Genomic DNA, 13,603 nt, shown 5'->3' on the forward strand with positions numbered 1-13,603 from the left:
TGTCCCCATGTCCCCTGTGTCCCCAGTCCCATTCCTGCTCACATGGAGCCCCCATTCACTCTGGGACCCCCTTGTCACCCCCAGTGCCTGGCACTGCACGTCCCCAGGGGTGGCCATGCGGGAAGCGCTGTCCTCATCCCCGTCCCTGTCCCCCCGGCTCCGGCGGTGGCTTCCCGGCTCCGGCCGCAAGTGACACGTGGAGATTTCCTGCCTCCCCCCGCGGCCGGAGCGCCCGGCGTGCGGGTGGCCCCGGCCTCGCACGTGTCCCCAACCCCTGTGCGCAGGGACAACGTCGCATCCCCATCCCCGAGCACGGGATTGGCTCCGTGTCCCCATCCATGTGCGGATGGATGTCCCCATCACTGTACATAGGGATGGTGCCGTGATCCTATCCATGCGCACAAGGACAGTGCCGTTTCCCCAGCCCCCATCAGGGACCCCTTGGGGACACCCAAGCATCCGGAAGAGGCTGCTATTAAATTACAGCCTTTATTCCCGGTCTCAGCAGCGTGATGATCACCGAGGTGACGCACTCAGCCCCAGTGCAATGCCAGCGCCGAATCCCGGTGCAATGCAAGCACTGAATCCCGATGCAATGCAAGAACCGAATCCTGCCGCAATGCAAACACTGAATACTGGTGCAATGCAAGCACTCAGACCCAGTGCAATGCAAGCGCCCAGCCTTGGTGCAATGCAAGCACAGAATCCTGGTGCAGTGCAAGCAGTGAATCCCAGTGCAATGCAAGCACCGAATCCCAGTGCAAAGCAAGCACTGAATCCCGGTGCAATGCAAGCACCAAATCCCGGTGCAATGCAAGCACCGGATCCCGGTGCAATGCAAGCAGAGAATCCCGGGGCAATGCAAGCACCAAATCCCGGTGCAATGCAAGCACCGGATCCCAGTGCAAAGCAAGCACTGAATCCCGGTACAATGCAAGCACCAAATCCCGGTGCAATGCAAGCACCAAATCCCGGTGCAATGCAAGCACCGGATCCCGGTGCAATGCAAGCAGAGAATCCCGGGGCAATGCAAGCAGTGAATCCCAGTGCAATGCAAGCACTGAATCCCGGTGCAAGGCAAGCACCCAGCCCAGGTGCAATGCAAGCACCAGATCCCGGGGCAATGCAAGCAGTGAATCCCAGTGCAATGCAAGCACCGAATCCCGGTGCAAGGCAAGCAGAGAACCCCGGTGCAATGCAAGCAGTGAATCTCAGCACAATGCAAGCACCGGATCCCAGTGCAATGCAAGCAGTGAATCTCAGCACAATGCAAGCACCGGATCCCAGTGCAATGCAAGCACCGAATCCCGGTGCAATGCAAGCACCGGATCCCGGCGCCGCGCACGCGCCCGGCCCCGCTCAGAGCCGCGCCTGGGGCTCGGGGGGCTGCGGGCGCCGCAGGCGCAGCCGGGACAGGCGCGCCAGGCGCTGCAGGTTGAAGGGCAGGCAGCGCACGGGCCGCGTCACCGCGATCTCGGAGAAGAAGGCGCGCTCGCGGGGCAGCGCCGTCCCCGCGTCCCCGTCCCCCTGCTCCAGGTCCCGCAGCACGGCCAGCACCTCCTGGCGCGCCGCCTGGCTCCGCAGCCCCCGCACGTCCAGCACCGCCGCCACGTGCTTCGTCCTGCGCCGCGGGGACGCTCGTGGGCGCGCGGCACCCGCCGGCGGCGCTGCCCGCGCTGGCATCCGCCCCGGGGATGGGACTTGGCCGCGGGCGCCCGGTGGCTGCCGGCCCAGGCGCTTCCCGGCCCGGAAGGGATGGGAATGGCGGGGGGGCGGGGGGGGATGCCGGGAAGGTCGGCGACGGGGACGGTCCCCATGGGGATGCGCCGAGCTGGCCGGCTCTGCGGGGACGCCGCGGGCTCCTGCCTAGGACACTGTGGGGACGTGGGGGTGCCCGGCCATGGGGCACACTGGGGGACATGGGATCCTGTTCTGGCCCCTATGGGTCCTCTCTGGTCCCTATGGGGCATGGGGCTGTCTTTGTGCCACCCCATTGCATGGCCCACTGGGGACATGGGCTCCTGTCCTGCTCCTTAGGGGGACATTGGTTCCGTTCTGTTCCCTATGGGACATGGGATCTTGTCCTGGCCCCTATGGGGACAGGGGTCCTCTCTGGTCCCTATGGGGCATGGGGCTGTCTTTGTGCCACCCCATTGCATGGCCCACTGGGGACATGGGCTCCTGTCCTGCTCCTTAGGGGGACATTGGTTCCTGTTCTGTTCCCTATGGGACATTGGTTCCTGTTCTGTTCCCTATGGGACATGGGCTCCTTTCTGGGCCTCTATGGGGACATGGGGTGCTCCCAGGCCGTGCCACCCCCCTGCAAGCCCCACTGGGGACACAGCACCCAGCTCTGGCCCCACTGGGGGTCACAACGTCCCCCCCAGCCCACGCCACCTCACTGCGGTCCCCAACCCGCCACCACAACCCGTGTCCCCCCCGCGCTGTCCCCACCGCCCGCGGGCGCTCACCGCACGTCGGGGAAGTCGCGCGCCAGCACGGCCACCTCCATCTGCAGGGACGCCGTGTCCTCCAGCACCAGCAGCTCGCGCAGCCGCGGCACCACCGAGTCCAGCCAGGGCGACGCCGCGTCCTGCGCGCGGGTCGGGGACGCTCAGCGCCGCCGTCCCCACCGTCCCCACCGTCCCCGTCCCCGCGGCGCCGCCGCGCGCTCACCAAGCGCCCGAAGAGCTCGCGGAGCTGGCGGGCCTCGTCGCCCAGGCGCGCGGCCACGCGCGCCCGCATCTTGGCCGAGGTGCACACGAGGCGCGACTGCAGCAGCGGGCGCACGTACTCGATGAGCACCCGCCGGTGCACCTCGTTCACCAGCACCTGGCGCCCGCGGGGGACAGGAGGGAAGCGGGGGGTCAACGGGGTGCCCCCCATGCATGCGGCGGTTGCATGCACTGGTTGCACCGTGGGCATCTCCTGGGCGCCCCTGTGCACCTACCGGGTGCACACCGTGCATGTGGTTGTTGCAGCCTGTGTGTGCACCACTTTCACCCCATGCGTGTGCCCCATGAATGCACCCCGTGCACATGCCACTGGCACCCCATGCACATGCCACTTACACCCCATGCATGTGTCCCATGAATGCACCCCTTGGACCCCATGAACATGCCACTGGCACCCCATGCATGTGCCCCATGTTTGCACCCCATGCACATGCCACTGGCACCCCATGCACATGCCACTGGCACCCCATGCACGTGCCCCATGTATGCACCCCTTGCACCCCATGCACATGCCACTGTCACCCCATGCATGTGCCCCATGCATGCACTGCTTGCACCCCCTGCATGCACCATTTTCACCCCTTGCAATCACCAGTTACACCCCATACAAGCATCAGTTGCACCCCATGCATGCACCAGTTGCACCCCTTGCAATCTCCAGTTGCACCCCATACAAGCATCACTTGCATCCCATACAAGCATCACTTGCATCCCATGCATGCACCAGTTGCACCCCATGCATGCACCAGTTGCACCCCTTGCAATCTCCAGTTGCACCCCATACAAACATCACTTGCATCCCATGCATGCACCAGTTGCACCCCACGCATGCACCCCACGCGAACACCCCCCTGCGGGTGCCGGGTGCCCCCCGCTCACCTGGTAGGGCTCGGGGCGCAGCGGGCGCAGCCTCTGCGCGAAGCTGGTGAGGAGCAGCACGATGGTGTCGAAGGGCTCCGAGCTCGTCAGCCACTTGCGCTTCATCAGCTTGTGGAAGTAGGGCTGGAGGGGGGCAGCACCCATGGGCGACAGCCCTGGCACCCATGGGCGACCACCCCCTGCACCCATGGGCACCGGCCCCTGCACCCATGGGCACCGGCCCCAGGGATCCCATGGGCACCAGCCCCAGTATCCTATGGCCTCCAGCTATAGGGCATCCATAGGCACCATTGCAAGGGCAAGGATGGGCACCCATGGGTCCAGCTTGGGGGCACCCATGGGCACCCGAGCTGGGACATCCACGGGCTCCGTCCGGTGGCACCAATGGGCATCACCCAAGCTCGGTCCCCAGGTGTGGACGGGCACGGTGACAACCCCATCCCCGTCCCTTCCGCGGGGGACACGTCCCTGTCACCCTGTCACCCTGTCCCCTCCCTGCCCGCGCGGGCACCTTGAGGTCCTCGAAGAGGCGCTGGGTGAGGACGTGGTTGCAGAGCCGCGTCACCTTGTCCAGGGTGGCGTGCGCCTGTCGCCGCGGCTCCTCGCTCTCGGCGTGCCCGAACTGCGCCAGCCGCTCCGCGAAGGCCCTGGGCGCGCGCGGTGACACCGGTGGGCGCGGGGCCGCGGTGCCACCCGCGTGTCCCCCCAGGGGGTCCGTCCTGTCCTCACCTGAACGGGGGGCAGCAGTTGACCAGGGCGATGGCCCTGCCGGTGGCACCGTCTGCGGGGGTGGCATCGCCAGGGGTCTCCAGGAATCGCTCCACTTTCCGCTGGAAACTGCGGGTGACGTGTCCCCAGTGTGTCCCCACGGTGTCCCCACGGTGTCCCCCCAACTCACCCCACGTCCTTCTGGTGTCCCCAGCCCAACCCATGTCCTTCTGACGTCCCCATGCCCCCCATTCTCTTGCCCATGCCGTGCCCCCGACGTGTCCCCTCGTGCCACCGCCAGCGTCCCCGTGCCCACCTGTGCAGGAAGGCCACCAGGACGCCCAGCAGGCTCTGTGCCATCGCCATGCCGAACTCGGGGGTGATCTGGGGCGCCCGCTCCGCGTGTGCCCGCAGCAGCTGCGGGGCCACCGGGGCGGCTCAACACCACGGGGATGGGTGCCCCGAGGGGCCCGGCCACCCCAGCGTCCCCATGGGCCACCCCGGCATCCCTATGGGGCACCCAGTGACTCTGGCATCTCTATGGGGCACCCAACCACCTTAACATCCCCATGGGGTTACTGGTCACCCTGGCATCTCTATAGGGCACCCAGTCACCCCAATGTCCCTGTGGGGCAACTGGTCACCCTGGCATCACTATGGGGCACCCAGTGAATCTGGCATCTCTGTGGGGTATCTGGCCACCTCAGCGTCCCCATGGGGCAACTGGTCACCCTGGCATTGCTATGGGGCACCCAGTGACTGGCATCTCTATAGGGCACCTGGCCACCCCAATGTCCCCATGGGGCAACTGGTCACCCTGGCATCACTATGGGGCACCCAGTGACTCTGGCATCTCTATGGGGCACCCAGTCACCCCAATGTCCCCATGGGGCAACTGGTCACCCTGGCATCACTATGGGGTATCCAACCACCTCAACATCCCCATGGGGCAACTGGTCACCCTGGCATCTCTATGGGGCACCTAGCCACCCTGGTGTCCCTATAGGATACCCAGCCACCCTGACCTCCCCATGGGCCACCCTGGCATCTACCAGGCCACCCCAGTGTCCCTATGGGGCAGCCGGCCACCCCGTCGTCCCTATGGGGAGCGCCAGGCCATGTCCCCGGGGCTGTGTGTCCCCAGGGCTGGGGACAGCGGAGCGGGTGGCTCCTGTACCCCGATGACGCGGGTGGCCAGGCCCTCCTCGAGCTCGTCGCTGGTGGCCTCCTCGGCCCACGTGTCCTCGCTGAGCTGCAGCTCCTGCGCCACGGCCACCTCCACCTTGGCCTGGGGACACGCGGTGGCCAGGGGGACACACAGGCTGTGGCGCCTGTCCCTGTCCCCATGCCCATCCCCAAGGTGTTGGGACCCCAGCCGGGTCCCTGTCCCAAATGTCCATCCCAGTCCCACCGCAGGGCCATCCCAGTGTCCATCCTGGCCCTCGGCCCCGTGCCCATCCTGGTCCCATTGTGTCCCCATCCTGTCCCCAACCCAGTGCTCATCTTGTCCTCCCACATCCCAGTGTCTATCCTGGTACCCATCCCATTCCCATCATGGTGCCCATCCCAGTGTCCATCCTGTCCCCATCCCATTCCCATGCTGTGCCCATCCTGGGGCCCAGCCCATCCCCATGGTGCTGCCATCCCTGTCCCCATGGTGCCCAGCACGGTGCCCATCCTGTCCCTGTGCTGTCCCCATGCTGTCCAGCACAGTGCCCATCCTGTCCCCACGCTGTCCCTGTGCTGTCCTCACCACATCCCCACGCTGTCCCCATCCTGTCCCCATGCTGTCCAACGCAGTGCCCATCCTGTCCCCATGCTGTCCCTGAGCTGTCCCTACCACATCCCCACGCTGTCCCCATCCTGTCCCCATGCTGTCCAGCGCAGTGCCCATCCTGTCCCCATGCTGTCCCTGAGCTGTCCCTACCACATCCCCACGCTGTCCCCATCCTGTCCCCATGCTGTCCAGCGCAGTGCCCATCCTGTCCCTGTGCTGTCCCTACCACATCCCCATGCTGTCCCCATCCTGTCCCCGTGCTGTCCCCGTGCTGCCCAGCACGGTGCCCATCCTGTCCCCGTGCTGCCCAGCGCAGTGCCCATCCTGTCCCCATCCTCCCCATGCTGTCCCCATCATGTCCCCATGCTGTCCCTGAGCTGTCCCTACCACATCCCCATGCTGTCCCCATCCTGTCCCTGTGCTGTCCCCGTGCTGCCCAGCACGGTGCCCATCCTGTCCCTGTGCAGTCCCCATCCTGTCCCCATGCTGTCCCCATGCTGTCCCCACGCTGTCCCCATCCTGTCCCCACGCCGTCCCCATCCTGTCCCCACCTTCACGGCCGCGATGCAGGAGCTCTCGAGGCCCCGCTGGGTCTCGGGGTCCAGGAGCGGTCCCAGCTCCTGCTCCTGCAGCAGGGCCCCCACCTCAGGGTCCCCCAGCACCTCCCTGCGAGGGGACAGGGTCACAAGAGGGGGACGGGGGTGTCACGAGGTGCCACCATGCAGCGGGGAGCTGCCATGGAGATGCCACCATGCAGCAGGTGCCACCATGCACTGGCAGATGCCACCATGCAGCAGGAGGAAGCCAAGGAGATGCCACCATGCAGCAGTTATCACCACGCAGCAGATGCCACCATGCAGCAGGTGCCACCATGCAGCAGGTATCACCATGCAGCAGATGCCACCCTACCGCAGATGCCACCATGCAGCAGGTGCCACCACGCCACAGATGCCGCTACGCTGCAGGTGCCACGTTGCAGCAGATGCCACCATGCAGCACATGCCACCATGCAGCAGGTATCACCATGCAGTGGCAGATGCCACCATGCAGCAGGTGCCACCATGCAGCAGGTACCACCATGCAGTGGCAGGTATCACCATGCAGCAGATGCCACCATGCAGTAGATGCCACCATGCAGCAGATATCACCATGCAGTGGCAGGTATCACCACGCAATGGCAGATGCCACCATGCAGCAGGTATCACCATGCAGTGGCAGATGCCACCACGCAGCAGGTGCCACCATGCAGCAAGTGCCACCATGCAGCAGGTATCACCATGCAGTGGCAGGTATCGCCACGCAATGGCAGATGCCACCATGCAGCAGGTGCCACCGTGCCGCAGATGCCACCATGCAGCAAGCGCCACCATGCAGCAGGTATCACCATGCAGCAGGTGCCACCGTGCCACAGATGCCACCATGCAGCAGGTGCCACCATGCAGTGGCAGATGCCACCACGCAGTAGATGCCACCCCGCCGCAGATGCCACCATGCAGTGGCAGGTATCACCATGCAGTGGCAGATGCCACCACGCAGCAGGTATCACCATGCAGCAGGTGCCACCATGCAGTGGCAGATGCCACCACGCAGCAGGTGCCACCATGCAGCAAGTGCCACCATGCAGCAGGTATCACCATGCAGTGGCAGATGCCACCACGCAGCAGGTATCACCATGCAGCAAGCGCCACCATGCAGTGGCAGATGCCACCACGCAGCAGGTGCCACCATGCAGCAAGTGCCACCATGCAGCAGGTATCACCATGCAGTGGCAGATGCCACCATGCAGCAGATGCCACCACGCCGCAGATGCCATCATGCAGTAGATATCACCATGCAGTGGCAGGTTATCACCATGCAGCAAGCGCCACCATGCAGCAGGTGCCACCACGCCGCAGATGCCACCATGCAGCAGATATCACCATGCAGTGGCAGATGCCACCACGCAGCAGGTGCCACCATGCAGCAGGTGCCACCATGCAGTAGATATCACCATGCAGTGGCAGGTATCGCCACGCAATGGCAGATGCCACCATGCAGCAGGTGCCACCGTGCCGCAGATGCCACCATGCAGCAAGCGCCACCATGCAGCAGGTATCACCACGCAGCGGGTGCCACCCCGCCGCAGATGCCCCCTCACCGCGGGTAGCCGTTGGCGTGCCAGTCCAGCAGCGCGTAGAGGTCGGGCGCGGGCAGCGGCCGCCGGGCCATGGCGGCGAGCTGCAGGGCCAGCGCGCGGTGGTAGGCGCGCGCGTAGACGCCGAGCGCGCCGAAGTGCGCGGGGTAGACGGGCGCCACGTGGCGCCGCACGGCGCCCATGTCCCCGGCCAGGCGCGCGCCCAGCGCCGCCAGCCGCGCGGGCAGCGGCGTCCCCGAGGCGGCGGCGGCCACGCGCTCGGCGGCCGCGCGGGCCACCGCCTCCTGCCAGCGCCGCCGCAGGTGGCCGCGGGGACCCGCGCGGCGCCCGTCGGCCGCCTCCTCCCGCTGCAGCACCCGCACGGCCGCGCGCAGCGGCGGGTACGGCCGCCCGGCCGGCACCGCCTCGGCCACCACGGCCCAGAGCTGGCCCTGCAGCGCCTCGTGGAGCAGCGCCACGTCCCGCGCCTGCCGCTCGCCCGCCGCCGCCGCCGCGCACTCCGCCTCCAGCGCCAGGATCTGCTCGTCGGCCGCCACCAGCTCCCGCCGCTGGATCAGCTCCAGGATCTCCAGCACTGGCACCGAGGGGCGGCGGGGGCGGCTCCGTGTGTGCCCGGCGCCCCCCGCCTCGCCCGGACACGTGTCCCCGGGTCCCCATGTCCTGTGTCCTCCAGGTCCCTCATTCCCATGTCCTCCTGTTCTCCATCCCACGTTCCCCATTGCCGTGTCCTCCATCCCATATCCCACGTCCTGCATCCTCGAGGTCCCCATGATCCCACGTCCCCATGTCCTCCATCCCATATCCCATGTCCCACATCCTCGAGGTCCCCGTGTTCCCACATCCCCATGTCCACCATCCCATATCCCATGTCCCACACCCTCCTGGTCCCCATGTTCCCATCTCCCCATGTCCTCCATCCCACATCCCACGTCCTGCATCCTCGATGTCCCTATGTTCCCACCTCCTCATGTCCTCCATCCCATGTCCCACACCCTCCTGGTCCGCTTGTTCCCATCTCCCCATGTCATCCACTCCCATTTCCATTTTCCCACGTTCCCATGTCCTCCATCCCATATCCCACGTCCTGCATCCTCGAGGTCCCCATGTTCCCATCTCCCCATGTCCTCCATCCCATATCCCATGTCCCACATCCTTGAGATCCCCATGTTCCCACGTCCCCATGTCCTCCATCCCATATCCCACGTCCTGCATCCTCGATGTCTCCATGTTCCCATCTCCCCATGTCATCCACCCCCGTTCCCATTTTCCCACATCCCCATGTCCTCCATCCCATATCCCACGTCCCACACCCTCATGGTCCCCGTGTTCCCATCTCCCCATGTCCTCCATCCCATATCCCACATCCCGCATCCTCGAGGTCCCCATGTTCACATCTCCCCATGTCCTCCATCCCATATCCCATGTCCCCATGCCCCCCATGACCTCCATGTCCCCATGCCCCCCATCCCCATGACCTCCACATCCCCACGCCCCATGTCCCCACGTCGCCACCCCCCTGTCCCCATGTCCCCCGTCCCCTCCTCACCCGACAGCGGCTCCCTGCCACGCGCCTCCTGCCTCCGCCCCTCCTCTCCGCCGCCGTCCCCTTCGTCCCCGCTGTCCCCGAGGCCACCGCGGGGTGGCTGAGCCCCGTCGGGCCGCTCGGCCACCGAGGACCTGCGGGGACGGGTCCCCAGCGCCAGGCGCAGCAGGGACCCGCGCTTGCCGGCCGGCCGCTCTCCGGCCACCTCGGTGCCACCGCCGCCGCCACCGCGTCGCTGCCAGCGCCGCAGCAGCCCCGCGTCCTCGGAGCGCCGCCGCAGCCCCCGCGCGCGCCCGCCGTCCCCGCCGTCCCCGTTGGCCTTGGTGGCCCCGGGCGAGCGCCGGGCACGGCCGAAGGGCGCCAGCCCCACCAGGCGCTCCAGGGTGGCCCTGCGCCGGTAGCGGCTCTCGGGGCTGGCGGCGAAGGGGTCCCCGGCGCCGCTCTCCTCCTCCTCCTCCTCCTTGCACGCTTTCTTCAGCAGAGGCATGGCCTGGGGACAGGGACGGGGACACGCCGTCGGGGAGCGTGCAAAACCCCCCGGGGAGCGTGCAAAAGTGCCAGGGAGCGTGCAAATGTGCTTGGTGTGCGAAAGCTCTTGCAAAAAGCTCTTGGAAGCGAGCAGAGGTGCTTGGGAGCGTGCAAAATCCTCGGGAGCGTGCAAAAAGCCCTTGGGAGCGTGCACGCCGCTCCGGGCACATCCCGGGCGCGTGCACACCGCTCGCGAGTGTGCAAATCGGCCGGGTGAGTGTGCAAACCGCTTGCGGACGTGCAAAACCAGCTTGTGAGCAGGCAACCCCCCCCCCTTGGAGCGTGCACAGCGCTCCGTGCACATCCCCAGCGCGTGCAAACAGCTGGCGAGTGTGTAAGCCCCCCCGTGGGTGTGCAAGACCCCCCCGAGGCGCGCACACCCCACCGCCTCCATGCAACCCCCCCCCCAAAAACGGGCAAGGCCGGGGGGGACCCAGGCGTCCGGGGGGGACCTCAGAGCCCCGAGGAAACGGCCCCCGAGCCGGGCAGGAAACAGCTCGGGGTCCCCCCAGGTGCCACCCGGACCCGCCCCGCGCACCGGGGGCTCCGTCCCCAGCACGTTGGCACCACCCGGACGCCTGGGCCCCTCCGGTTTGGTGGCGACGGCGGGGGTGTCCATGGGGTGTCCCCGGGCGCCACCCCCGGCGGCGCTGGCACGGCTCGCGGGGGGCGCGGGTGGCCTTACCGTGGCGGTGGCAGCGCGGTGGTGGCAGCGGTGGCAGCGGTGGCCGCGGTGGCCGCCCGGGGGGTTTCCTGAGGAAGCGCCTCCCCGCAGCGGCCTCCCGCCCGGGGCAGGGTCAGGATCCGCTGCGCCGCCACCGCGGGCGGGGGGGGGGTGACAACGGCGGGGGGGACGGGGACACTGGTGCCACCACCCCCAGGGTGCCGGGAGCGCGTGTGGAGCCGGGCACACGTGTGTGTGCACCGAGGGGTGCGCGTGCTTGTGCACACGGGCGTGTAGGGGTGTTTGTGTGTGCACACGCGTGTGTGTGCATGTGTGCCAATGGGTGTCTGTGCATGCACACGCGTGTGTCTTTGAATGCGTGTGTGCCAATGGGTGTGTGTGCCAATAGGTGTTTGTGCATGCACACACGTGTGTCTTTGAATGCGTGTGTGCCAATAGGTGTTTGTGCATGCACACACGTGTGTCTTTGAATGCATGTGTGCCAATAGGTGTGTGTGCCAATAGGTGTTTGTGCATGCACACACGTGTGTGTGTGTGAGTGTATGCACGCACGTGTGCCAATGGGTGTCTGTGCATGCACACACGTGTGTCTTTGCATGTGTGCCAATGGGTGTGTGTGCATGCATGTGTGCCAATACGTGTTTGTGCATGCACACACCTGTGTGTGTGAGTGTATGCATGCATGTGTGCCAATAGGTGTTTGTGCATGCACACACGTGTGTGTGTGTGAGTGTATGCATGCACGTGTGCCAATAGGTGTTTGTGCATGCACACACGTGTGTCTTTAAATGCATGTGTGCCAATGTGAGTGTGTGCATGCATGTGTGCCAATAGGTGTTTGTGCATGCACACACGTGTGTGTGTGTGAGTGTATGCATGCACGTGTGCCAATGGGTGTCTGTGCATGCACACACGTGTGTCTTTGAATGCATGTGTGCCAATAGGTGTTTGTGCATGCACACACGTGTGTCTTTGAATGCATGTGTGCCAATGGGTGTGTGTGCATGCATGTGTGCCAATAAGTGTTTGTGCATGCACACACGTGTGTCTTTGCGTGTGTGCCAATGGGTGTTTGTGCATGCACACATGTGTGTCTTTGAATGCATGTGTGCCAATGGGTGTGTGTGTGCCAATAGGTGTTTGCGCATGCACACACGTGTGTGTGTGAGTGTATGCATGCATGTGTGCCAATAGGTGTTTGTGCATGCACACACGTGTGTCTTTGAATGCATGTGTGCCAATGGGTGTGTGTGCATGCATGTGTGCCAATAGGTGTTTGTGCATGCACACACGTGTGTGTGTGTGTGAGTGTATGCATGCACGTGTGCCAATGGGTGTCTGTGCACGCACACGCGTGTGTCTTTGAATGCATGTGTGCCAATGGGTGTGTGTGCATGCATGTGTGCCAATAGGTGTCTGTGCATGCACACACGTGTGTGTGTGTGAGTGTATGCATGCACGTGTGCCAATGGGTGTCTGTGCATGCACACGCGTGTGTCTTTGAATGTATGTGTGCCAATAGGTGTTTGTGCATGCACACACGCGTGTGTGCGAGTGTATGCATGCACGTGTGCCAATGGGTGTTTGTGCACACACGCGCGTCTGTGCATGCATGCGTGCCAATTGGTGTTTCTGCACGCACGTGAGTGTGAGTGCATGCATGCACATGAGTCTTTGTGCACACACACACACACGTGTGCACAGGGGTGTTTGTGCACACATGCATGTGCACCGATGGTGTTTGTGCATGCACATGCGTGTGTCTTTGAATGCATGTGTGAGCACTGGCACGTGTTTGTGCATGCACACACGTGCTTGTGCTTGCACATGTGTGTTTGTGCTTGCACACGTGTGTGTTTGCTTGCATACGTGTGTTTGTGCATGCACACACATGCTTGTGCTTGCACACGTGTGTTTGTGCTTGCACACGTGTGTGTTTTGGCTTGCATACGTGTGTTTGTGCATGCACACACGTGCTTGTGCTTGCACACGTGTGTTTTTGCTTGCATACGTGTGTTTGTGCATGCACACACGTGCTCCTGCTTGCACACGTGTTTGCGCTTGCACACATGTGCTCGTGCTTGCACACACGTGCTCGTGCTCGCACACACGTGCTCGTGCTTGCACACGTGTGTGCGCAGAGGCTCGTGCTCGCACACACGTGTGCTCCTGCAGGCCATGCGCGGGCCTGCGCACACGCGCGTCCCCGTGTCCCGTCCCCGCGTGTCCCCGCGTGTCCCCACGGCCCCACGTGAGGCCCCGCCCCCGCGCCTACGTCACTCCCCCTCCTTCCCCGGGCACTCAGGGGTTAACCCGCCCCCGGGGCGGCTCCGATTGGCTCCGGCGGCGGCCAATGGCGGCGGCGCCCCGGGCGGGGCCACGCCCCGCGGTGGGCGGGGCCGCCCGGCCCTTGTCTCCATGCGCCGGCGCGGCCAATGGGAAGGGGCCGCGGCCGCACCCGGCCGCCGCAGGAGGGCGCTGATTGGCTGCCGCGCCGCGGGGGGGCGGGACGGGCCCCGCCCCTGACGCGGGGCTTAAAGGGCAAAGCGGGGGGGGGGGCGCCCCCCAGTGTCCCCAGAATCCTCCGATGTCCCCGTTGTCCCCAGTGTCCCCA

General features: G+C 65.3%; 1 protein-coding gene across 1 annotated transcript; it reads right to left on the reverse strand.

Annotated features, from left to right (window-relative positions):
* Positions 1 to 1,359: 1,359 nt before the first annotated feature.
* EXOC3L2 (exocyst complex component 3 like 2) lies at positions 1,360 to 10,263 on the reverse strand. The gene is made up of 11 exons (XM_088538635.1): positions 9,780 to 10,263; positions 8,237 to 8,807; positions 6,651 to 6,765; positions 5,500 to 5,610; positions 4,639 to 4,739; positions 4,344 to 4,451; positions 4,126 to 4,261; positions 3,615 to 3,737; positions 2,677 to 2,832; positions 2,472 to 2,593; positions 1,360 to 1,621 (listed from the first exon to the last, which is right to left on the reverse strand). Exons 1-11 carry the CDS (start codon positions 10,261 to 10,263, stop codon positions 1,360 to 1,362), a joined length of 2,289 nt encoding a protein of 762 aa, XP_088394761.1.
* Between the last annotated feature and the right edge of the window lie 3,340 nt (positions 10,264 to 13,603).

Source organism: Tinamus guttatus, unplaced genomic scaffold (genome assembly GCF_059628265.1).
Source record: "Tinamus guttatus ecotype Peru unplaced genomic scaffold, ASM5962826v1 Tinamus_guttatus_pri_ptg001124l, whole genome shotgun sequence".
Taxonomy (NCBI): domain Eukaryota; kingdom Metazoa; phylum Chordata; class Aves; order Tinamiformes; family Tinamidae; genus Tinamus; species Tinamus guttatus.

Coding starts and splice junctions, on each gene's coding strand:
- EXOC3L2 (XM_088538635.1), bottom strand. CDS start 10,263: ATGCCTCTGCTGAAGAAAGCGTGCAAGGAGGAGGAGGAGGAGGAGAGC. Junction 4,740..5,499: donor TGGCCACCCGCGTCATCGGG/GTACAGGAGCCA, acceptor GTGGCCCCGCAG/CTGCTGCGGGCACACGCGGA. Junction 1,622..2,471: donor CGCGACTTCCCCGACGTGCG/GTGAGCGCCCGC, acceptor CCCGCGGCGCAG/GACGAAGCACGTGGCGGCGG.